The 27,990-nt window shown below is 37.4% G+C and overlaps 1 protein-coding gene across 1 annotated transcript; it reads right to left on the bottom strand.

Annotated features, from left to right (window-relative positions):
* Positions 1-1,443: 1,443 nt before the first annotated feature.
* Positions 1,444-27,855, bottom strand: LOC135489182 (uncharacterized). Its single transcript, XM_064774400.1, has 3 exons — positions 27,700-27,855; positions 3,846-4,020; positions 1,444-3,629 (listed from the first exon to the last, which is right to left on the bottom strand). The coding sequence occupies exons 1-3, from the start codon at positions 27,759-27,761 to the stop codon at positions 2,553-2,555; spliced, it is 1,314 nt and encodes a 437-aa protein (XP_064630470.1). The 5' UTR covers positions 27,762-27,855; the 3' UTR covers positions 1,444-2,552.
* Between the last annotated feature and the right edge of the window lie 135 nt (positions 27,856-27,990).

Consider the following 27,990-nt stretch of genomic DNA (forward strand, 5'->3'; position numbering starts at 1 on the left):
ATAACTTGTATAAGATTTTTTTAAAGTTTACATAATTTACATTCAATTGTACGGTGGCTGGGAAAGGACATCGAAAAAAAGAATTCTCGGCGGAACGACTTATTATCTCGGGGAGGGGACGACTTAGTAAGTCGGGGGGGACGACTTATGAAAGCGAGGGCGAGGCCTGGCTGTGACTGCCTCATCTCTCTCACCATGTAGACAAGATAATTATTGTCAACTACGTTGTAAACATAATGCTCAAAATTGATTCATGAAAAAGGCAGTAGGGCAATATTATTATTGAGTTGTCAACATGGTGAGAGAGATGATTGGCCTTGCGTGGCAGAAATTTAGACAATTCTAAATTGGACACTGAGACCACGAATATCAAAAATCCTTTAATATTTGCCTTGATCATATTCTAGTATGATGTGCAGGTCTAGAAAGATGCAAATAGCACACCATTTGGTCAAACTTGGCCTGACAGGCGGCCTTCAAACAGGACACACATTTTTTGGAACTACGGTTAGGTCCCACAGCGGTATAATACATGACCCTGCCCTCCATACCTTGTTGCGATTCCCACGAAGTCGGTGTATGGTGAAACTCTATGCGAATGATACTACAGTTTGACATGTTAAATCGGATAAGAATAATCAGGATTGAATGAATGGTCAAATTCAGTTACGTCTTTGCCCCCGAATAGAATTATTTTGATCACGGGATTTTTCAGCCAGTTCGGCCGACTTTGCGAAAACCTTTGATCGAGCTTAAAGTACTTTTTAATGAACGCGTAGTCAACGATGTAGGTTTTATTTTTCTTCAGATTGGGCTTGCCGTTAATCCTCGGAGCCAAACGCGGCGAGGTACTGTTCAACAACGGATTCGGCTTTCCATCGACAGTCGGCAGAAGGGCCGATAGCAGGAATTGTAATTGACCGGGTTGATTCCCATCCGTCTTGTATTTAGTATTGCCCGGATGATTTGGTCTCAAATTGATGCTATGAAGAACATTGAACTGAAACTTGTTGGTGCTATAGAGCATGTTGGCCAGGCCAGCACAGATAACACCCGATGCCCACCAGGATTGCGCTTCAAACTCAGTACTGTAGGGCAGTAGGAAAGATAATGTGTCACGGTGAAAAGCCACCATCATTGGATCGATATGGTAGTTTGTTTTGACCATTGAATTCTTGTCATAGAAATGTCCAGTAGATGTGTAGTATGGATAGCTGACTGCCGGCTCGTGAGCGCCCAAGAACTGTTCAAAGCATGTCCACACAACGTCGCTATTGCAACCGCCTTCATCTTTCCATCTTCGACTATTAGTATTGAACGACAGTTTAGCGTCGTCGTCGAGAAAGATGAAATATTTATAACCCTTCTCCGACATTCGGCTCCCGCGTTCAACGGCGTATAATGGTTACGTATGTGTATAAAGTGTAAACAAAATTCATATATCCATCATGTCCATCGAATCTGAAAAAATTTGTGCAGACCCATGACAGTTCCGGTTCCGGTACAGTTTGTTGCATTCCATACGGGCTGCGCTTGCCGATCCTGCTTTCACGACGCACCGCAACCACAGTTACCATGATTCCCATTGTTTCCTTCCTCGTGACGCAATTATTTCATGACGTCATGAGCCATTGACCATTCACGCAAGTAGATTTATTCACACCGGCGCCACTGAAGTGCGGGTGTGGGACATCATGATTTTAAAAATCGTCTGCTAGGACATATGTACAGGACAACGTCGGCGGAGACAGATGTGACATTTTATTGCAGACCAAAGCAAACGTCCTATTCTTCTCGATTTACGTACTTTACTTCAAAAAAGTCAGTTTTAACACTACCGCACAATTATAGAGTGGTCTTAAAGTTCCATTTGGATAGAGATTTGACGGACTGATTTGGAAATTCATTCCAACCATGCAACTGTTTCAGAAATGAGAAAAAGCTCCTGGGTGTCATGACATGCATGATGTGTCTTGCCTCTGCATTTTTGTACTCAGACATGTCAGAGGGTTTTCAACTTTCATATCATTGAAGAAATAATTCATTCCAATGGTATATCAATCACATCATTTATTTAAAAATCGTCTGCTAGGACATACAGGACAACGTCGGTGGAGACAGTTGTGACATTTCAATTTTCATTGCATAGAGATTTGACGGACTGATTTGGCAATTCATTCCAACCATGCAACTGTTTCAGAAATGAGAAAAAGCTCCTGGGAGTCATGACATGCATTCAATTATTATTTCACCACAAAGAGCTGCTTCTTTCAGCAGATATGAGACAGCTACCGGGGCGGGGACTATTTCTTTATGGGGCCTTATTGTTCAGCGTCTCCAAGGAATTCTATTTTTAGAGTCCAATGGGGGGGGTTGGGGGGGGCCTTCCCCCCAATGTACTGACTAAAACCTGTCACTTTCAGAGAACGGGGAGGGTGTTTGGGGGACTCATCCCCCAATGTACTGGCTAAATATGTCAGAAGGACGGGGGTTTGGGGGGCTCCCCCATGTCAAACAGTTGTGTGAGTTCACTAGAGCTTGCTCTTTACATATTACACGTAGACTTTCGCAACTTTGACTGGCGGAAAGGTATAGCCGACACATTCCAGATCGCGTATCCAAGCTATGGCTAAATCGATATCGGCCCTCCCGATAATATCGATTTGGTAGAGTTCTATGTAAAGGTCGATCATGTTCTGCGCCAACGAAACGGTTTTCGGGATCCAGTTCACCAGGAATTTGATCAGTCTGCTGGTTTTAAGGTAGACATCCATTTCATTGTGAAAATCGACCATATACGAATGCGCGTTGCGGATTTGATTGACGTATGGCGGACCGAAAGCGATGTGACCGTCGGTGTCCCAGACTAACCGTTGAGTGAAATACGACCGCCATATATCCGAGACACGCCCGTCTACGCTTGCCGGCAGAAGCAGACCCCAAAAGGCGAACTGTGCATGCATCGTTGCCTGGGCGTTGTAGGGTGACATGATGTAATGCGGTAGAGCGTAATACTTCTCCACCATCTCGAACTGAAAAGGAATTTTCTGCGTCAGTCTGTAGATCGCGTCAACGTCGGGGTCGGTTTGGGCTAAATAGTTAATCACTGCGACCTTTTCTGGTTTGACGGTACCGATCACTTTCATGTTCTTCGTGTCGGAATCTTTGATTTTATCCAGTGGCAACCCCCTCGGCCAAAAGGTTGTGTTGGGTTTGATATATGGAATGTAGGGATTGTACACGTGTCCAGGGACCTGTATTAGATCAAATCTGATCGACGAATCCAAAAGCGGCTCGGCTTTAGGAAACTTGGGGAAGTTGTCGTCGTCGGTATCGTATATCCAATTGGCCCCGTTAGCCACGGCGTACATGAAGCCAATGTTTTTGCGACTGAAATGATTCCATGGAATATGCTGGCAGATATGGTACGGACAGCGCTCTTGCCAGGCAACGTCTAGGAAGATCAGATTGGGAAATGACGGTACTTCTTTTGGGCCTTTCTTGTCACCGACCAGTACCATACACCACTTTGGCATCTTCAGTAGGTCTTTCACGGCGTCGGTCAAATTGAAGATCGTGGTGACCACCACCCATTTTTCGCAGTTCATTTGAACCCGATGCGGAGTTACCTTGAACGAATGGTTATTCAAGTACAGTATAAGTGGAGTGTACAAAATATGTGAAAAAAATTTAGAACTAGTTAACTAGAACTGAGAAATTGGTTATCAGCGAATTTGAGTCCAACACCAGTGTAAGTAGTGATTGGCGGCTGTAATGGGGAAGAAAAAACAAACCAACTTTGGATCAGTGACCGGCGCGTACAATACATCTGGCATTATGCGTACCTGATTACATCTAGCAGTTGATTTCGTCTTTCCAGTATACCTGGATGAAGCAGGTTTCAAGCGCTGGTGTACTTTGTCATTCCCGAAGTTCAGGATCTTGAGGTTGAACAGGAAAATGATCAACGTGACGACAACCATCAATCCAAGGATTCTTCTCCAAGACATCAGGGATTCACTAGAAAAGACATACTGAGATATAACTTATCGCAAGCACATCTTAGAACAGGTAAAGCTCTTGCATGAGAAGATAATACATGTAGATCATCTGAAAAGTCATCATGAGGAAATCAGGGGTTAATGTTCGCTTCTCCAGCCCTGCACACAAACCCCTGATACATTCACCCTCTTTGGTGAGTTTCTGGCGCAAAAGCAATTGCGCCCAAGTAGAGCGCCCAAGTAGTAACAATATCCAAACTCGCAGTTTAGTTGGTTGTTTGATCATGCCGGCGGAAATTAGAACTCTGTCTTCTTCGAGGTGCGCTCTGAAACCTCGATTCTAAGATCTCTGAGTGCCATTTTCAATCGCACAAGTCATTAGAAGTAGTGCGGTACTGGAACCGAGGTTGACAGTTTAACCGTAGAAGCTGACTTGAAGGTGGTGTACAGATGTATAGGGGAAAATGTCTCACTAGGGGTTTGGTGCAGCGCCGGAGAATAGAATATTAAGCCCTGATTTGCTCCTGATGCTAAAAGATAAGCAAAGACGACCGCGTCAGAAATCCCAATATACGCGAATATTGTTTTTCGGACTTATGTAACCGAAGTATTTCAGATTGGAAAGACCGAGTCTGATGAATTCTTTTGTTATAAGAATATTTCTATAGAACTATTTAGATATAGTGAGTGTCAAAGACAACATTGATATGAAAAGCGATATGTTTCGTTTTGAGAAGCAATGATAGTAATATATATATGAGGTGATAGGAATAATAGGTATTTTGAAGCCATTTTGACCAAAGCCCTTACAGGCCTTTTTGTCTCAAATTAGCTTAGAAACCCCTAAGAACCAGCCGCCTCATATATATATTACTTAGGGAATACTACAGCTCAATGGGTTAATTACTTAAAATAAATGGCCTTTTTACTGTATTCATTATCCAAAATTCAAGGAAAAATTCAAGTAAATTAAATGTATTATCCAATAGCAAATCAACATAAAAGTAAATTCACCTATGACTTCTTTAATTTAGAAGTAACTGTTAACAGTAATAACTTCTTCAGACTACAAGAAACTAAGATAACACCTGGGTTTTTGAGCCTGAAAAATAAGAAAGACTGTCTGCGACTGGAAAAGAATCCATTATCGTTTTACCAGAACCAATTTAACATGGCTGTTTGGTTTGCTACTACCGGTTGTGGTATTTCAATAGATGATCACTTGAATCACAGTGACCCATTGATAAGGTCAATTTACAGATTTCATGTTTACTATCAAATATTGAAGATCATGAAGAATCTAGAGATACCAATTCCAGGTGAAAGTGATTTCAATGAGACAAACAATAACATTAACCGTAGGAAACTAGGAGGGTTATTGAGTGAATTTGGTTTAAAAGACGAATATGATTTTTCAGTGTTTGAAAGTAATGAGGGGTGGACTTCCTGGAGTGTACCGGATTACAACCCGAACATAACTGATCCCGGATATTACATCAATGATTCTAAAATCAATTTCTTCTTAATGCAAGTTCACGAGAATAGAATGCCACCAATGTTTAAATCTGATTGGGATGCTGGAATGGCTAATTTCAAATATCCAGATACCTTCATTAAGTATCATGTGAAACAACACAAGAATGTATTTGATGTAATTACACAAAATGAATGTCAAACCTATCAACAATTCATGATATTTAAATCAAATGGTTTCTCTAATCCTGGAATAGAGAGGTTGAATGACACAATAAGAACATATGTTTACTGTATTCTGGGTGCTCAGGCGTTGACCAGAACACCAATAATTGGAGTACCGGGTACAGAATTGGATGCTCAGAAGGAATTTAACAAACTATTAAAGGACTCGATTAATCAACATCCTGATATTCCCACTTCAATTCAAAGATACCAAAAAGCAGTGAGTGACACTCATACAAGACTAGATTATGTAATAGCACCAGGATTGTATGTCATAGGGTCAAATATGGTACTCGTTAATGGTAAGCTGGATAACTACAATAATAACATTTTAATAGCACCAAAAAATGCTAAACCTGGTAAGAATGACATTAACCACAAAAAGACCTTACCACCACCACTGATGGAAGGAAATAGTTCTAAGAAAATAAGAGTTAAGAGTAGTGTTGATACTGTCAAGACCAGTCATACACCAAAGAGTAATGTTGATTCACCAAAAACAACTGAAACATCAAAGAATACTCCTACTACTAAACGGGACACCAAAGTTGAGAGGGAGGATGATACTCATGAAACAATTAAATTCATGCTTTACTCAGTTGTTGGTACATTGATTGTTTTTATGGTTAGATAAATAAGTAATTATGGCTGAAGGAGGTGAAGATTATGAAATGGATGATTACGATCATAATTACATTCATAATGTGGATGGTCTTCCTGATTGGAGAAATAATAGAATTTATCAAGATGAGGGCACAACATACAACACAGGTAATACAAATCTTACTACTGAAACTTCATTCACTAAAACTCCAGATAGAGCAAGAGGTATTGTCCCTGAATTGATGGAAAAGGAGTTAAGTTACGATGAAGTAGAGGATAAACTTGCAAAAGCATTGGAAGAAACAAAATGGAAATATGACCCTAACAAATTGAGTAATCTTGCACCACGCATTAGTTACTCTGGAAACAAACTTTATTACGTTCCGAAAACAAATTATGAAGTTGATTTGATAAAAGGTAAATTTGAAAACGAAAATTTATTTGACTATCATGATAATGATGGATACATTAAAAAGATAATTCCTTTAACTAAGGGTGATGGAGACTTCTATGCTGAAAGAACATTAAAGAATAAGTTTGGTACTAGATTTGCTGACATGATTAGAGATATGATTACACCTGATGAACCAGCACCTATGGAAGGACCTAGAATGGGACCTATGGAAGGCCAGGAATCAGTAAGTCAACCACAAACGGTATCAACTCAAACAGATATATTAATTAATGAGGTAAACAGTTCAAACCAACCAATAGATAAACTGATAGATTCTAATGATGATGAACTTAAAACACTGGGTTTTACTGAATCTGCCTTGAGAGAACTTAGAGGGTTAAAACAGGCTGGTGATGATCTAGCTGCAGTAAAGAGGGATAAGGACATGCAAATAGAGGAATTAGAAAATAAACTTCGTAATTTAACAAGAGATTATTTAGAGTCTGTAGAAGAAGATTCTGAAGATATGGGGGAGTTGAAAAAGCAAATAGATGAACTAAATGACAAATTGCATGAGGAAATGTCAAAGGTATGGAGGTTAGACAATGACAGGGAGTCACAAACTAGAAGAATTAAACGTTTAATTGTTGATGTTCTAAAGAAACCAGATTCAACTATTCCTCTAAAGGACAGAATAAAGTTACTTTTTCAGACGTATGGTGTAACCATTAGCGCCATAATAACAGCTGTTGTAATGACATTTACAACTCTAGGTCTCAGTATCAGTAGTGCTTTAAGTGGTGCCACTAAATCTGTAAAACCAACTCCAGGACCAGACCCAACTCCAGGACCTACACCAGAACCTGGACCAGGACCAAAACCATCAATACTAGATAAAGTAAAAGAAGGTCTTAAGAAGTTTGCTGAATGGCTAAAAGAACTGGCCAAGAAATCAGCTGTGGCTTTACCTGGAATAATAGGGTCTTTAGTTTCATTTCTCCTGAAAACAATTGGTGCAGTTGTTGGCTTTCTAGCTGAACATCTGATCATAGCAGTTATTGCTATTGTGAGCTCCATAATCTATGGTTTAATTGGGGGTGTTAAAGCCTTAAAATCACGTAAAAGGTCTTAGGTGACCTTCTATCAAAAAACAATGTTTAAAAAAATAATTATCATGTAAATCTTAAAGGATACATTCGTCCTAGGGTCATGGATAGAAATTTCAGTGAAGAAAATGACAGCAAGAATTATGACAGTGGGAAATTTGATAAGCCTACTGAGACACACAAAGTAGTCCTACCAAGAATGAAAGAATATGACGTCAGTACCAACACTAATGCCCAATTCTGCCGTAATTGCAAACGTTGGACACTTTTTGAGTATCAACAAAAATTAAATTTAGCCAGGAACGCAGCTAAAACTGTGAAGTATCAATTCTGCATTGTTTGTAATGCAACCAGTTATGATGATGATTTTAAGACTCTTGAGATCAATATTGACAACAAGATTCGCTATTTTGACATTATTCTTAGAAAGCTTGGATGGAGACGTTTGTCTGAATCGGTTCTCAAATATTTAAAGGACTTTGTGGAAGTGCATTTACAGTGCTACTTTTCAAGTCCCAGAAAATGTCTTAGTAAGCAGAGATATGAAAGTACAGTCCACTTAGCTTTAAAAATGGGTATTAACACTCTCCCCTCTAAGTTACGGGAAAAGGGGTTACATGGCGAGGCCATACTTGTTGCATTTCACTGTGGGGAATATGACTGGTTTCTTGCCATTGAATTTATCAACAGGGCTATTGGTAAACCCCAATTAACAGATGAGAATATCACTGACCTTAGACTAGTGTACTATGCTTTCCTTAGATTTCTGCATTACTGTGGTGTGAAGGTCACAATTAACTACAAGGTATTTTTTCACCAAGCCTTTAAAACGATGAAAATTGATTATGTAATATTTAGTCCTTTTTTAACCAACAAGGAGCGAGGTAATGATTTGGAGAGATTATGGTATGATTTCACTCAAAGTATTTTCTTCCAGAATTACAAGGTTGAGAAGGAATATGACCAGGATATTGGCAAGCAGTTTGACGTTTTATTGAGTGCTAGTGCAGGTCGAGACATTAACTGCATCAGTAGTATTAAGTTAGCACCAGCCGGACTTTGTCCTGAGAGCATAGCTCGAGCTAGTGTTAAGTGCAATAAACTTGTGAAAACAGCATTTTGCACTTAACACTCATGTTTCTATTATTTTAAATGAACAGTCAGCAAATGAATAGTCAGACATCATCTGTAATTGAACAACAAATGAAATACATTGGTGTTATCAATCAAAACCAAGTCGGACTTCGTCCTGAGAGCATAGCTCGAGTCGGGGCTTCTAACCAACAGAACACTGGTAGTTACCAACAGAACAGTACTAACTTTCAACAGAACTGCACTACAAATCAACAAGTTTCAAACAAGCAGTTGAATAGTTCAAATTTAGTTACTCCTAGTCAAGGAATAGTCAATTCCAGTTACCAACTAGGATCAACTAGCAATCAACAAGGTTCAAGTAGCAATCAACAAAATTTGAACTATTTGACTGATAGTGGCCTTAAAGCCAAACAAGACTTAGAAATTTTAGTTGCAACTGGGAAAAGCAAGTATTTACTTAATAAACAACTAACTTTAAATGACTTAGATAATATGACAGAAAAGGAACTCTTAAAACACCACAGAATCTACCAGACAAAGATGGTTGCCAGACTTAATGATTCTTTGGGTAAGACAGTACTTAAAGCTTACACTAAATTATCAAGGTGGTTATTACCAATAGATGACGAGGATAATCTTTACCATGACCTCAGAAATGATTACATCGTTACCAATGAACTTGACAAATGGCTTGGATGGGTTAGTATCAAAATGGGAGCATTGACGGCACTTGCTTCAACAACACTTATTACTTTAGGCCATTGTCATGAGGAATCATCAATGAATACATCGGGTATGACTGTCTCTGAATGTGACAAACCAATAGATGAAAGTCTAGATATCACAGGTAGTGATGATAAAGAAGACTAAATTAACCTGGTCATGAGATCATAGTTCGAATTTATTCGGCCAAGATAAATGGAACTTGAAACTGTAACTGATACTACTAAAGTTTCAGTGTCTAAGAAACCTCGACCAGAGAAACAATTAGCATGGTCTAGAGAACTGGGTAGAGGATCTCAGGAATTTAAGAGGATAAAAAAGGATCAGACGACATTTAAAGTACAGTACTCCTCCCCAAACAAGAGTTGTGGAAAAGGAGGAAGAAGAAGTAGAGGAAGAAGAACCACAATCTCAAAATACTGATGTATCACTGCGTGAATCTACCAGTAATACCTATGTCTATGTAGGTTTAGGTGCAATTATTTTAGCAACATTTATCATGTTTAAGAAACTTCCTAAAAAAGTAAGTAAAGAGCAGCGATCAGGCTTGAATGAAGCAGTCATGATGGGATCACTCAGGAAGGGGTCAATTAGCCCTCTTGCTAAACCTGTAGTTAAAGAGAAGAAATGTACTATTCCTTTAATGGAATGATCTCATCAGGTGGTCCGAGGTGCTTGTCTTCACCACAAGAGTTTAACTCTATTCGGACTTTGTCCTGAGAGCATAGCTCGATTCTTAACTCTAAAGAAACCTCTGTTCCTCTGAAATTAACTAGCTTACCATTCTCATCAGTGATTTCGAATTTTATGTGATTAGTACACTTATTTATCGTTTTCTTACAATTCGGTTCGTATCGCTGCATTTTTATTTGGTCACCATCTTCTACAGGTATGATGCAGAAAATGTTAGATGGTTTATTGTTGTAGAGGGTCTTAGCTTTGTCAACCAAATTAGCTTGCAGGAATAGATATTTTCTGTAAAAGTTGAGTGGTCTTATGGAGTAGTATTTTCCTTTCTTGGTGAATTCAGTTTGTTTAAAGCCGAACCATTCATTTACCACAAAGGCAATGTGTGTGGAGAATGTTTTGCCAGCTGGTGTATCATTTACAATAGCATAAAATCTGTTATCAAAGTAAAAGTATTTGTCCTCTGTAAGTTCAAGGGTTATGTAATTATTGTTATCACAGTAAATTTTCACATAGTTTATTCCATTTTCTTTTATGTATGTTTGCCATTCCTCACAAAACTCACTTAAACTAAAATGTCGAGAGTATGGCAATGTAGATTGTCTGTTTTTTATTATTGTTCTAATAGAGGGGTGAACTAAAAAATTCTTACAAAATTCATCTGGCGTCGCATCGGGTGTATGGTTAATGACTTCAAGGCACTGTTCTATTATGGTTGCATTCAGTTTTTTATTAAGTTTAAACTCTTCGTAAAGAAACATGAATACTTGGGCACTCGCTGGCAGGTTATCGCTTGACCACCATGAATTGTAAAAGGTTATCAATTTCAAAGTAATGGATTTTATGTCTAATTGGTCTGTTAAGTAGTACTCAAATTTGGCTTCATTACATTCTTGTTCACTGATTATGAAGTCCATTTCTATTTAATTCAAGAGATTCATTGAATTTAATAAATTTTAGTCTAATGAATAAAATGACTGATAAGAATCAGAAAATACTTTGCACTACATGTGACAAGTACATATCATACAATAATATGGCCATTCACAGGAGAACCAAAGGTCACCTGACCAAATTAAATCCGGATTATGTCCCTATTGCTCAACCACGAGCCCCATCACTGATCACTAAAAGTATGGATAAGAAACTTGCATTTGAGGAAAATGAGCTAGATGGCATAAAGAAAGTGAGTGGAGTAGAAATAGTAAAACAATTTGGCAAGCCTGTAGTCACCATTAGTTTGAAGATTGACAGAGAAGCTAAACAAGTGTATGAATACAGAGAGAAATTAGAGGAGGTATTATTTCAACTCAATGATTACCATCACAAAATAAGCATATCAGTATTTGCTCAGTTTGATCGTCAAGGTGAAAGTGTAACCCGGACTACGTCCAGAGAGCATAGCTCGACACACCCCATACAGTCTCCAATGGAAAGCATAATTTCAAGGAACCAGGCAATTTATGCCATAACCAATCAGTTAAACTACATTAAGACACAGCTTGAGGAAAGTTACTTTCAAGGGTCTGGACTTACACTGAACAAAATATAGTCTTGTAACATGACCATCTGTTCTTACAAGAGGTGTAAAGGTGGTCATTACACTAAATTACCATTTAAAACAAAAGCTGTAATCAATGTGGAGTCGAATGACAATAAATGTTTTCTCTGGTCTTTATTGGCCGCTAGATATCTAAAAGAAAATCCTGAGAGTACATTCAATATCACTACTGATATGCTAGAAATGACTTCGTCACGAGAACAGAGTTCGAAAACTACTGATATCAAAATAGACTCATTTACTGTATGTATTCAAAAGGATATCCCTAAGATAGAGAGTGATAATAATCTCAAAATTAATGTGTTCAAGTTAGAGAACGAATGGGCTAAAAGCATTTATGCCGCAAAACTAGAACCTCTCTACCTGTCCAAGAATTATGACGATGATGATGTCATTGATCTGCTCTTTTTCAAGGACCATTTCATGTACATAAGAGACATCAATCTTTTCTTCAGGTCACTCGCTCATAGAGTGTATCTTTGCAGGAGATGCATGAATTACTTTTACAGGAAGTCTACACTAGACAATCATAAAAAGAAATGTGGAGAACACGATTACTGTAAGATCAGTCTGCCTCCACCTAACAGTAAATGGTCACAGCTTAAATTTGAAAAACACTCATTTAAAAATAGAGTTCCCTTTGTAATCTATGCTGATTTCGAAGCGATAAGCACAACAGTCAATGATAACACAACTCAGAGCAGAGCTCGAGTCGGACTTCGTCCTAAGACAGATACCACTGTTACCACTAAAAAACTATTCAAACAACATGCATCAGCTGTTGGTGTTTATGTTCACTCAGACTACCCACAACTTTACAGTAGCCAGTATGTGTCTCACAGGGGTGCTGATGTTGTAGATGTGTTCTGTAACTGGTTAATCAGGCTGGAAGAACAATTCTCTAATTTATTGAACTGTAACTTTCCTCTAACAATGACAGATGAGTCCGACTGGCAGAGATATCAATTAGAAACACAATGTTATTACTGTAATCAACCTTTAGGATATGACAAGGTCAAGGATCACGATCACTACAGTGGTAGATATCGAGGTGCTGCTCACAGCTCATGCAATTTGAATGAAAATAAAGCCATGTTCGTTCCAGTATTTTTTCACAATCTTAGTAATTATGATTCACACCTGTTTATCAAAGACTTAATGACTAAACTACCGAAGTACAAGAAACTGAAATTACTTGCCAAAACAGCAGAGGAATACATCTCATTTCAGTTCGGTTGTTTCAGGTTTTTGGACTCGTACAGATTCATGCAGTCCAGTTTAGACAACATAACCAAATCAATGCTGGATGATGACTTTAAAATTACGAGACAGAAGTTCCCAAATACCATTGATTTTAAACTATTGAGGAAGAAGGGTTCAGTACCTTACTCTTTTTACACATCACATGAAAGCTACAATGTCACTTACCTAGAAAAGTCTATGTTTTTTGACGAATTGAAAAATGAAATGGCACCTGATTCTGCCTATGATGAGGCTAAGGTAATATGGGATCATTTCAAGATCAGGAATCACGGTGAGTTCATTGACCTCTACCTCAAAACTGATGTGATCCTTTTAGCTGATTTATTTGAGAAATTCAGGGATGTCAATTTGACCTATTTTCAGATAGATCCATGTCACTGTTACTCGGCACCAGGCCTAACCTGGCAAGCTGGTTTGAAGTACACAGGAATAAACCTAGAACTACTGACTGATACCAACATCTTACTTACTTTTGAGAAAGCAATACGAGGTGGAATTTCGGGTGTTATGGGAACTAGACATGTCAAGGCAGATGAACACCACAAACTACTCTACGTAGACGCAAACAATCTTTACGGATGGTCCATGATGGAACCTCAACCCTATGGTAGTTTTGAAATGATAGATATTGATCCACTTAACATGAATGTTATCAGTAAAGAGCAGATTATGGCAATTCCAAGTGATAGTGAAGTAGGCTACTTCTTAGAGGTTGATTTGGAGTATCCAGGAAATATTAAATTTAAGTCAAGGAACTTTCCATTCTGTCCCGAATCTCTCTTTATTGAAGATGATGAATTAAGTCCTTACCAGAGAGAGTTACTGGGCGATGATAAAAGATCAAATGTAGAGAAACTAATACTAACACAAAAGGATAAAACTAATTACATAGTGCATTACAGAATGCTACAATTTTACCTCAAGCACGGAATGGTACTAAAAAGGGTTCATTCGGTGATATGTTTTAAACAATCAAAGTGGTTAGCACCATACACTGATTTTAATACTAAAAGACGTATGGATTCTAAGACTGATTTTGAGAAAGACTATTTCAAGCTCATGAATAATGCTTTCTACGGAAAGACTTGTGAGAATGTAAGGAACAGGGTGGAAATAGAATTGGTAACGGACGGGGAGAGAGCCAGGAGTGTAATGGCCAATCCCAGGTTTTCATCGATATGCGTATTTGACGAACAGAATGCTGCTATTAGCATGAGGAAAACATCAATGAAATTCAACAAACCAATCTACATAGGAGCTTCAGTACTTGAATTGTCTAAATTATTAATGTATGAATTCTATTATGAAGTTCTTCAACCGTACTACTGTATCTAGATACAGATTCCTTTGTACTTAACATTAATACTGATGACTTAACTAAAGACTTAAAGGAGTTGAAACACTATTTTGACTTCAGTAATTATCCAAAAGATCATCCACTCTATGACACCAGTAAGAAGAAGGTGCCAGGTTATTTCAAGGATGAGTTAGGAGGAGTCGAGATGACTGAATTCATTGCCCTGAGAAGTAAGATGTATGCTTACAGGACAAAAGATTACGATTCTAAGAAATTAAAGGGTATTGCCAAGAATGTAGTAAAGAGAGATATCTCATTTGATGACTATGTTGATTGTCTTGAAAAGAGTATGTCATTTTACCACAAGATGAGACACTTAAGATCAGATAAACACCAAATCTATTTGGAAGAAGTTAACAAAAAAAGCCTCAGTCCTTTTGATGATAAGAGGTTCATACTTGAAGATGGAATAAGAAGGTTACCATTTGGAATGTATTATGAAGGCTACATAGATTACAGTGATTCAAACTTCGCTTGAGTCGGACTTTGTCCTGAGAGCATAGCTCGAGTGCAAAATCTTTATTAAACTAATGAATATGGTGGCGCTGATGGTAGTGGCACTGGCGGAAATTCACCCCTAACACCGAAGTCATGGTGGTAGTGATAGTGATACACCACATTAGGATTAGGACTATTTAGTCGGACTTTGTCCTGAGAGCATAGCTCGAGTCCTGTTTGATTTACTGTGACTTCAGTTTTTCTAGCATCTCTGTCTGAGCTATCTTTTTTCCTTCTTCTGAAAAAGTCTTCTTTAAAGACTCTACATCAACAGCTGAACTTGCCTCCCTTTGTTTTTTCCTAATGGAATTTTTCATAGAAATGTATTTCTCCTTCTCCTTGAGTATTAAACCGAATTCCTCTGTAGATATGTGAGAATCGGTTAAGGCTTTACTGACCAAATCATTGATTGTGTTCAGTTTTGAAATTGCCAACATTCTGATATTCTCATGCTTTTCAATTTTCTTAAGTATGCTTTTCTTCTGCCAACTTAGAAATGAGGAAAAAAGGGCACTACCTATTGTTACGCCACCCAGAGCTAAACCTATCGGAGCCGTGATGACACCAGCTAGAGCGGAAACACCAACAGATCCGGCTGCTACGCTAGTTAAATTAAGGAAGTGGCTAATGCCAGTAATTGCATTGAATGCTTTTTTGTACTTTGAAAATATCTTTCTTCTAAATTCAATCTCGCTTTCTAAGAAACTCTTAACATCACATATTTGTTGTAGTCTGAAAGCCTGAGGGTTACTTTCTGTATGCTTTTCAGACCTTTCATAGTTTAAATGACTTTCAGAGTTTAAATTACTTAAATCTTGTTGTCTCCATCCATTTAATTAGTGGGAATAACTAGAATCAGTTGTTCTGTCATTTCTAGTGTTTAGTGTTGATCTTGCAGACACTACAGGTTTTTGAAGTACATTAAATTTTAAAGGTTTTTCTTGCCCAGCAGGTTTTTCTGACCCAGCAGGTTTTTCTGACCCAGCAGGTTTTAAAGGTTTTTCGGGACCAGGCTCCAACTTTGACTCTACTTCTGCCTCTAATTCTCTATGAAATCGTTCTAATCTTTCTTTCCAATTATGTGGGCGTTTTGTGTAACCCCAAGTTCCATTCATTTATTCAGAAGAAGATAAAGATGAAAATTAATTAAGTAGAAGGATATCGTTAAATTCTGGGTTATCCCAAAAATACTTGTTTGTTATCCTTCTCCACTCGTTTATCACGTTTTCATCTCGATAGTCAGACCAGTTTTCATTACGCTTATTGACCATAAAGTTAAATGAGCGGTCCAATTGCTCTTTGAAAATACTCAAGTCGACTGTGGAACTCTTCTGCCTGTTTTGTGTTTTAGACATTGGTCGAATGTTAAACCAAGAGTAACACAGTTCAGGTTTATCTTTGAATTCCTTGATTGGTAAGACATGATCCAACTCTTCTTCTACTATTCGAACTCTGTTCTCGGGACTTTGTCCTATTGGAGATAGACTCCTCTGGTACTCTAACCACTGTGAGAAGAAACTGTCTGTACATCCTAGATTGAATGATGAATTACCAGTCGGACTTCGTCCTGAGAGCAGAGCTCGAGTACACTCTCCCTTAGAAATGCGGTTAAGACCAACCCTAATTTTGTGTCTGTCTCTATTACCATTTTGGTCAAGGTAATCCTTTTTGTAATATGAATTAAAACATGATCTACAGTTACCTCTATTTCCATTTTTATCAAATTCACCATCACTTAGTAATTTAACTTCTCCACATTTACCGCATTTCTTGGTTAACGTACCACATGCTTTACAGTAATCAAGTAGTTTATTACGTCTGTTCTTTCCAAATTCACTTTCAGGTTTTGTTACATCGCACCTAACACATTTAAATGTAGGCCCTGAAACTACTGGTTGATACTGATTAACAGGATACTGATTAACAGGATACTGATAAACAGGATACTGATTAACAGGATACTGATAAATAGGATACTGATTAACAGGATACTGATAAACAGGATACTGATTAACAGGATACTGATTAACATTGACAGTACCATAGTTAACGTTAAATATCTGTCCTTCCATTTCTAGCTTGATTTAAAGGATAAAAAGATTTTAAATTAAGGTTTTTAGTCTTTTAGGCTTTTTATGCCTGAAATTGGTAACCATTCATTGAATTTATCACTGTATCCCTTCCACTTCACTAATCCGTATTTTTTACCTTTACTGGTCTTGTACCTCAAGATTTTCTCGATCTTGTACTCTAGCTGGTCAGGATTAGGAACATAACTCAATTCCTCTTCATAGAAATATCCTTGAATTTCCTCTTTATGATAATCTTCAAGTTTGTAGACGATAGGGTGAGTGAAGATGATCTGTTTGATTTGGAATACTTCCTCAGTGAAGTTGGGCATGTAACCTTTACCGAAAATGGACTTGTACTTTGAAATTCTTACACTGTCACCTACTTTGTACTTTGGATCACCAAAGGTTTTTTTGAGGTGAAGACCGTAAAGATTGTACCACACAGCTCCTTCGTTTTCCATCTTTGTGGCGTCTACAGGTTTCATACCTATTGATGAGTGAAATGTGTTGTTGTAGCCACTGACCAAGTCATCCAGTACGTCGATCCACTTGTCTGTCTCCTTAGCAGTGAAATAACGCCACATTTTTTCTTTAAGAGTCCTGTTGAATCTTTCTACTACCGCTGCCTTCTTATCAGATTTTGTAGAGAACCATTCTATGTCATTTTCTGTTAAGAGTTCCTTGAAGTGTTTGTTGTAGAATTCTGTACCGTCATCAAACTGGATCTTTTCTGGTATCGCCACAACTGGTTTAGCTTCTCTAGAGCTTTGCTCCTTGGACGAAGTCCTGAAAATCACTTTAAATGCATCTCTGATTTCTTCTCCCCTCTTACTCTTAACTGCTAGAGCCCAAGCATAGCGACTGAATAGGTCAATTACTGTTAAAATGAATCTGAAACCTTTATTCTTACTCTCGAATTTCTGCATGTCAACCAGGTCGGCTTGCCACTGTTGATCGATGTACGATACCATTGTTTTCCTGAAGGTGAATTTCTTAATGGCCGGTTTGTGTAGTTGGTGAGTTGGTAGTGTTTCTAGAAATTCTTTAACTTCTTTTTGTTTAATAAGTTTACCATCTTCCTTGACCTGTTTCCACATCTTACTCAAAGAACTGTAAGCCACGGGACTCTCGGGGTTGTAGTACAAATCCCTTAGATACTGCTGTGTGTCATCCTTTACATCCATTTAAATGGGTGAAGTATTTATTTACGAGCCACATAACATGCTAATTTCTGGTGTCACCAATTGTGGTAAGACATATTTTGCCCTTGACCTCTTAGAAAAGGAGTATCGACACAAATTCCAAAACATAGTCATTTTCTGTCCAACATATTTCAACAATAAGACATATGACAGGAAATGGATTTACCAAGACAAGAGCGTCTACATAGTTAATCCGGAAGCGGTGGCCAGTAATTTGGACCTTGTGCTTCAATTTGCTACTCTGACCTTTGCTGGTTCTAACACATTATTCCTAATTGATGACTGTGCTAATTTGAGAGACACAAAAAAGAAGGTGTCCGAGTTATGTAATCTTGCCTTTTCTGGCAGGCACTACAATCTTACTGTTTGGTTACTAGTTCAGAAGTACAATTCAGTTGTCAAGGACTACAGAGAGAACATAAGAATTTTAGTATTATTTTTTAATAAGGATGAATCAGCCATGAAAGATGCCTTAGAAGAAAACAGTGTTATTCCTAAGAAGAAAAGACAGTACTACATAGAAGAACTTAAGATGAAAAAAGGATCAAAACTGATCATTAGACTACAACATCCATTTGGATTTACTCTTTCACATCAAAAATCTTAGTCCCGCTTCTCATCAATGGTCTTAGTCTTTCTAACCCTAGTAAAATAATAAATTATTAATCCTAAACCACTAAGTCCTAGGATAATCCATAGGTACTCGTATTTCTTCATTTCATCACTAGGTTGGTAATAATCACTTAATTGTGGTCTCTGAGGTAGTACTATAGTTCTATCGGGATGTAAATGATTGTAAACAGTAAGTGCTGAATCAGTATTGTTAAAATCAATAGAAGCGTCTCTTTCTCTCTTTAATTCAAGATTACCAAAGTCAATAGTACTCTTTCTATGCTCCTCCCATTCGGTTGAAGCTTTTTGTAATTGCTCCTGAGACAAATCATGTCTTTTCACTTCAGCTTCATAACCGTTTTTATCTAGTGACTTGAAAAGGTAACCAGATCCAGTAAATGCTAATCCATTGATTATTGCAGATCCAAATAACATGCCAATGCCAGCCATTTAATTTCAACGAATTTTAATTTCAATGATGTGTTAATACCAATTGGTACTGTACATCATGACCATTAAGATCGATGATGTCACCTTTTTCATCCGTTAAGCGAATATTCAGCTTATTGAATCTTGGTTTACAGGGAATTGCTATTGGTTTCTCAAAGGTGTATGCTATTAAATCCCCACAATTAGCTTCTTTTATTGGTCTTGTGGTTAGCACATCAGATGTTTCACCATTACTTAATACACTAGTAGATTCGATTATGTCACAGTGAAAAACAAAATGGTTAATTGGTCTAAAATTGATGGGTTTCTCGCTTACAACATCATTCTTACTTTTATTGTCTGAAGGGTAAGGCCATTCTGTTTTCATGCCAAATAACTCATTGCTTTTACCAATAAAATAGATCTGATAATGCACCTCATTTTTTCTCTTTAGGAAGTGTAAGATGGCCTTACCTGTTGGTTCTTCAAGGTCAAATCTGACAGCACCTCGACTCATACTATTTTCTTTCAACTTCTCCGCAAATACTTTTGAAAAGCTCTGTAGGTCATAGAGACCATCTGGTAGCGTAATCTCTGCCACATCAAACCCCTTAACTTTGATTCGGTTATTCTCCCTGGCCACACTGATGTTGTAAAATGTACAAGGTATTACTGCAAAAGTTAAAGTGATGCTACATGCATCTTGAATTTCAGTCTTGAGATTGACTGTTAAATCACTTGAACTCTGATCCGGGTAGTCGCTGGAATCGATGTTCATTACAGTTACCATTTAGTTAAGTAAATTATTCTTACTTCATAATATTTCTGGGTAGGATTCCTTGATCGTAAAGGTACTCTAATGTTCCATTACTAATAGCTACAGTTCCACCCAGTTTAATAATTTCCTCTAGGTTAGCCTGACTTGGGGGACCGATATTGATTTTCAAGAACCTTTTCAGTAACATAGAGTAACCAATTGTTGTTGATGCCAACAGTAAACTTTGATACAGTGTATTTATGATATCTTTCTTTCCAGGTGTATCCATTTAATTAGGATGAAAATCTAATGTTGTAGCGAACTTTGTTCTTGCAGCACCTTAGTGCTGGAGTGAAGCAATCTGAGAATTCTGGATGTTTACCTGGGCATCAGAAACCACGAATATGTGCATTTTGTATGGTCCCTTTCCAGATTTCTTTGTAATAGATAATTGAATACCATCTTTTGTGTTCTGGAGCTTCTTTCCTGATCCGTGTAATCTATTGTCTTCAGAAGTTCTCAGGTCCAACCATAAACCATAGTGATTAGAATCACCATAGTATTTCTCCATTGTCATGTTACAGTCATGAGTTTTCTTCAAATCTTCAGACATGAAGTGTTTCTTGATCTCCTCCCATTGATCCATCATTCTCATTCCTTCTGGGAACACCTGATTGGCAACACCCTCAATTGTGATTTGTACTTTACTTATGTTAGGGTTTTCAAACTTCTCTGAATCTCTAGCTCCATCTACATAGTCAGACACAAATAATAACAATAATCCTTTAATTGACATTCTTGGAAAGTTGATGTTCTCATTAATCAGTGTTTCATTAGCAGTAACATTAACTGTTTTAAAATGGTCTACCCAATCATAAAATATCGAGAAACCAGAGTTGTATTTGTTGCTCAGTTGATTTGCAATCATCTTATTAGTAACCGTGTCGTATTCAAAACAAATATTTTCAAGTTTGTAGCCCATGCTAGCTGTGGTTGTGGTGACTATGATTTCCTCCTTTGGTGCTAAAGTTATTTCAATAATCACATCTTCTTGAATTGGAAACTTGTAAAATGGAGCATGATGATGGAATAATTCAAAATCTAATGGTATTTTGTACTTCTTATCAAACACTTCCTTTAGTGTCTTTTCATTAGCTGTTTCACCAGTGACATCAGCTTCAGCTACTCCCGATCGTAATTCTCTAAGATTTTCTGATTGAATACCCTGAAAAACTCTGTCATTTCTTTCTTCTCCTGTTAGCCACAGATCTTTAAATGTAGAAAAATGGCTGTATTCGTCAAGGTCAAATATCTGCTCTGTTCCCCACTTAACCACCATCATTGAGATTAGATTTCTACCAAGATTATTTACAACACTATTTTTAGAATCACCAGAAATGGTTACATCAGCAGACAAATAAAGAGATTTAGGTACAAAAAATGTATTCTCTCTCAGTGCCGGTATTCTAACATACAAAGTTTCTTTGGGATTAGCAGAAGAGGGATTATGAGTAATGATGTGATGCTGCCTCTCAGCTTTCAAACCGAGTGGAATTCTATGTGCTCTATCTGTATTTAATAAATAACAAGTGGCCATCTTGTATTTATTTACTCGTAAAATTAATAACAGTTCCAAGAGCAGGCCTCTAAAAAACACTTGCATTGACTACCAGTGGTTCAAAATTCCCGGCCATGACGTCATCACATAGCTCACATATCATTAGGGAAAGCACTTGGAGATCTGTCATTTCGCCATACTAGCTAGCGAGACTGTTACAATGTTGTTGTTTTTGCCTGTTTTACCGGCCAATAATGCTTCGATGCTTACATTTCTGCTCTTAATAGCTTGTAGAGAATATTCCTAAAATATTAATCTGCGTGTCTAGTAGTTATGCTTGGCTTAACACGCTAAATATCCCGGTTTCAACTTGTAAACAAAACCGCGTCAATATGGCCGTGTTACCGTGGTTGCATTTTGCATTAAAACAACGCTATTACTCGCTGTAATTGCATGATTAAAAAGTTATTAGTTCACCTAAAATGTGTAGATTAAGAGACAGGCCATTGGCAAACTTTATCTTAACATAAAACGCTATTTTCTGTGATGTAAACAACGCCATGCATTCTTCTGTGTACTGACGGACCAGTCCACTTTTCTAGAGGTGTGTTGGCTTGATCATGCACATACACTCTAGGTAGCATGCAGTCAATACGTGTCAAGCCAACTCTGTGCCAAGGCCTTTGATTGGCTGCCAACGTGTAACGATTTGATTGGCTGCATACAAGCCTTAATTAACATACATACATGTCATTACCCATAATTCCTGTCATCTTAGCAACGGACATGCGCAAACGATGACAGTTTTGTTTTTGTTAGCAACCTAGTAGGATCATATCATAGAATAACCCCAAAAAAATTGCAAACACTTGTTTGCTCGTTGTACAATGACAACAATCTCAACTTCCTTGGTAACCGGCAAACACTTGTTTGCTCGTTGTACAATGACAACAATCTCAACAGGAAGTTGTCATCCTTGGCAACCGATTTTCAGCGACATCTTTCATTGTAACATGTAACTAAACAACCGATGCAGTAAACAAGCTTGGTATAGGCCAGTTTTCATATGTTGCCTTCACCGGGAAACGAACCACGCCAAAACATAACCTCATGTGTGGAAGCTCCATGCCTTACACACTCGGCTATTGAACTTTCTACTAGATCAATGACATTTATGCCTATTTAACAGTAACATCTGTTTAAGGTAACATCTGTTTAACATTAATTACGTCAGTGCTGCCATCTGTTAACTTTGGTTTTTCCTTGAATTTTGGATAATGAATACAGTAAAAAGGCCATTTATTTTAAGGAATTAACCCATTGAGCTGTAGTATTCCCTAAGTAATATATATATGAGGCGGCTGGTTCTTAGGGGTTTCTAAGCTAATTTGAAGCAAAAAGGCCTGTAAGGGATTTTGTCAAAATAGCTTCAAAATACCTACATTCCTATCACCTCATATATATATTACTAATGATGACACTAATTTGAGAAATAAGTTTCGAAATGCGTTTTTCTACTCCACATCATCACATATTTTTGCGGTTAGCAGTTTAGTATGTTGTCGGTGCTAAATGGACCATCTAAGGGTATCATATGGTTCCATTCGTTGTCATATAATGGGATATTCCTATCTTTTTAATTTTTACAGACTACAACGAGTTTTATAGCAGATTTAATTTTGCTTTCGCGGTAACAAACGTAAACAGTGTGAAAAAATGCAAAATGTCTCGACTTTTGTGATCAAACGTTAGCATGTAAGCTTATAGAAATCATATTTTTGTTTTATCAACATTTTTCTAATTTAATGTCACTGTTGTCTGATGGGATATTTGATAGTTTTGTGATTTTGAAGCCCAGTTTCTTAGTTTTTAAGATTAGAAAACGGTTTATTTTTCCCATCGATGAGCTTTTTTGCGAAATGGTGTGAGATATACCGTTCCAATATTGTCGAATAGCCCATTTGGCTTAAACCTTACATACACTTATGATGTGTATATTTTGAGTCATTTCACAAGATACAACAGTATATGTACTGTGAGCGCCGAATTTCCCAAATAGTTTTTCGCGCTCTTTTAGTCTAGCTCCAGCTTCCCTTACGAAGCTCGTTCCATCGAATCGTGATCTTTCGATCAATTTTGTCATGTAGTAGCCTTTCGAGATCTTTTCTTCGTTTGAAATCAAGTTTTGTAGAAGACATACGAGGTAACTATATGTATAGATTATATATCGCTATGTTCATTATGCTGACAAGATGATAAGACACTTTTATGGCGTGTTTTCTGGGTCGAGCCAAGGTTTGATTGTCCCGGTGACATTCAATTCCTGTTATACCACTTGAAGTGTCTTCAGATCCTGCCAGATATTGCATTAGTTTGTGATATTTGTAATTCACAGCTTGTTCTGAAAGAGCACTGTAGTTTAAGCTCTTTATTTAGATAATACGTGTGTGGTAAACATAAGTTTTGGGGGTAAAATGTTATTTTCGGTGAAGAAACCCCTGTCTGTTTTAGTTCAGATATTTAACGATAGATGTCGCCACCTCCTTGAAGTCAGTGTATACAGGATTTCCAGTCATTGGGCTGTGGTTGTGACATTGTCTTTGTTTGTAATTTCAGATTTACGACATATTTATGACATGTATGATGATTAGTGGACTGTATGTCCACTTAGATGGTTAGACTTAGATGGTTAGACTTAGATGGTTATTTGGATCAATACAAGTTTAAACGTCCGTAAACTCTTGTCGATTTTGTTACAGAGGAGGAAAAGTTTCGCTTGGCTGCCACATACATATCACAAGTTTGCCATTGATTACAACCTAATCATGGATTTTTTGTAACAAATTGCAAACCGATGAGTGAGTGCATGCAACTTAATTGCGACAATTGATTATTTGTTTTGTTTTGGCAATTAGCAACTTATCAAAGTGTACAACACAAATTGTTAGATCGTTCACATCAATAGTAAGTAAACAATTTATGTTGTATGCATTTGTATCTGATAAATCATGACCGCATGTAGACAGTATATTTTTTCGTTATAATTTTTGGTTATTCTATTATTGTTGTGCACCTCATGTCAATTTGTAGCTGAATTAAAATGGGCTTCATCATGGCTTCGAGTTAATTGCCCGAGAGAGCTGTGGGATCAAAGGAAACTTGCCGTGACCTGACTCTTTATTTGAAAGACTCTTGTTCTATGTATATGCATAGTCTTTCAAATAGATTATTAATTTAAAAGACTCTGGTACATGTTAATGTATCCAGTCACTACACCAAAACGACTCAAATCAGCACTATTCAGCACTCTATTCAGCATTGGAATTCACTGCCGGTCAGTATCAAAACAATATCTCGTAACGGTTTTAAGTATAGGTATAAGTATAGGTATAAGTATAAGTATAGGTAAGTATAGGTATAAGTTATATTGTTTTCTAAATGATGTTGGCAATTTACTGTAATAACATTTTATTCGGATGCTTACATTGTTACGAATCCAGTCAGTCATCTACCTCTTTATACTTCATGCCAATTTTCTTTAAATCTGCCGCCATTGATGAAATGTTATTCATTATTTGTTAGGACCATAGCCCTTTGTTCAAACTTGTATGTATTTTTTATTTCAATAAAATTGATTTTACACCGGGATTCGTGTTATCATAATAGGCTTTTTCTCTGGGTACCATCACTCCTATTGTATAAACCGTAATATGCCCTTAGAAAAATTAATAGGCCTACCTGCCACGACAAATTACACAAGTAGGTACTGTATACCTATATAAAGGCAATAGAAAAATTCACAATTGATAGGTTTCTGAATCACTGACGCATTGATTATGACCGCGATCGAAATACCCGCCCAGGCATAGTGTTGGCACGTGAATGGCCTAACACAAACCTCTCTACTGGACTAACATTAATTCTTTGCAAAATCATGCCCAGCCCTAAAAGAGAAAATCTTGAAATCAAGTATTTCAAAAATATGTTGTTTGTTTCGAAATGTCAATCGGAAGCTGGGCACATTTACACTCTCGTAGGAAAATAAATTGGCACTGAGATAAGATAAGATAAGCTTTATTTCATCGGTATGAGGTGGAGATACATATAAAAACGTGAGCTATGGAGGGCTCTTTAACCGATATCTAACATAAAATATAAAAATAGAAGAACAATAGATAAATAATACATATAGGTTATCACAGATATTCATTAAATGGTGAGACAATGTAGATATTAAAGGGAATGGCCCGCCAAAAAATGGGGAGTTTTGGACGGCCCGGTCAAAACCTTAGGCGGGAATAAGGTTTCATTGAGGAGTTTCAAGGCCCCCAAATCACTTGTAAGGTTCAATAGATACTGGCCTTTCATTGGTTTACCGTCTGCGTATCATTTACATACTCTCATTTTGAAAAATATGACAATATTTACGATCACGTTATTGATTTTTGCAACATTTTCGGTAACGCGCCCCTTGCGGATCTGTAAGGTACCATTCGGATGCTTGAAAAATGCTTCGTCTCGTCGATTCGCTCGCGGATAAACGCATCAGGTTGACTGCAGCAACTTTTAATTGTTGGAGACAGAGAAGGAAGGAATATGATTATCAGTTTGATGAAAACTTTGCAAAGTTTCTTCTTGGGACTCGAAATCCATACTACTATTCTCTCCATTTTCCATTTTCTCCTCTCTCCAACTCACTATCGCTATTGGCTGCGTAACATACACTAACATTCTTTCGCTATCATTGCTAACTTCATTTACTAGAACACTGGCCTCTTTGAAACCGATTATGTAACCCATAGTGGAAACACCTGACAGCGCCGCCCGGCATGATCCACGTGCTACTGGCATATTCATAACTCGTAGTAAATAAGGTTGTAAAAATGTGCAAATGAGATGCCGTATATGGAAACCATGACGTCACTAAACAGTTCTTATTTCTGCTACGGGTGGCGCTGTTGCTTGCTTCTGGAGGCGCTATTCAACCTCTTTAAAGGAACAGCCCTAATAGGGTACTAGAACACTACTATATTTTAAAAATGAGATTTAAAAAGAGCACAATGCACATTTACATTCTTCGCCCTTCCATGTTTTTAAAAGTTTACAAAAAATAGTAAAATTGTTGGCCTCACGAATTTGGTTAGGCAGGTTATTCCAAATCTTTGATGCTTCGTAACTGAAACTGTTTTTGCCATTTGTTATGGTATTAAAATGTTCGACCTGTACATTTTTGCGACGGAGGTTACGTGAAGTTCCTTTCTTTTTAATTAGATTTCAGAAAAAGGAGGGTCTTTGTTTATCTAGGATTCTGTACACTTCTTCGACAATAGTTCTCTGTCTCCGTAGATGCAGAGACACCGAATTTTCTACCGCAAGAAGTGACTGCCTGCATCTGATTCATGATAAACCAGTCTACAAGAGCACTACCGTCAGCCTAGCTCCAAGGTGCGTTTCATAGTAGTAAACTTGAAAATATGAAATGGTATTATCATCCACATAGTTATACAAATTTGTTAGATTAACCCATAAATATCTTGGAAAGTAAACATATTTCTGGCTCAACGTTATCGAGCAATTTTCATATTCACTGACACCGATGTTTTTTGCGTGAGGTAGGATGAATAAGGGGATGGCTGACACGAATCATCATATGAAAAGCATTGAATGCTACGAAAATCGCGAGAAAGTTATTAACTACATGTAAAAATCAATTATCAGATTTTTGGTTTATCTCAAAAAAGGAAAGACATTTTCATTTTATGCTTCTCGCGGAAGGGTTTAGAATTTATCCGTGTATCAAGAATTCATAAAGACTAATCAGTTCTTATTTGGATGTGGGTGAACATTCCAAGACTTCAAAGCAGCATTTTATTCTTGTGGACTAATTTTGAAATTGTGATATTTTTCATGATACTTTACTCGAAACTATTATTTCGGAATGTGATCATTCAAACAGTACGTTGAGCAGTGCCATGTTTATGAGCCAAAGACAACCAATTTCTTACAAGATTTAAGTAAATATGTTGTTTGTTTGTTTTTTAATTTCCTATAAAAGTTTACAATGTCGAATAAGTATCACTTACCGCGGTAGGCAAATACATGTATGTATATATCTCCACAAATCTCTCCCGCAAATCAAAGACATCTCTATTCACTGAATATCAACCTGTCCGACCAAGTATTCTGGACTTGATAAACGTGGAAGGTAAACTTAACAGCTTTTCATTAGCGTTGTCCCAGCGACTTGGTTATTGACGAACTGACCCAGAAACCTCGGCGAAGATACATGTATAATCTTGTTACATTCATTCTCTAACATTGTCGAAAGGAGACATTATTTTTATCCACACTCCGTGGATATTGAACTTATTTTT

Source organism: Lineus longissimus, chromosome 6, assembly GCF_910592395.1.
Source record: "Lineus longissimus chromosome 6, tnLinLong1.2, whole genome shotgun sequence".
Classification (NCBI taxonomy): domain Eukaryota; kingdom Metazoa; phylum Nemertea; class Pilidiophora; order Heteronemertea; family Lineidae; genus Lineus; species Lineus longissimus.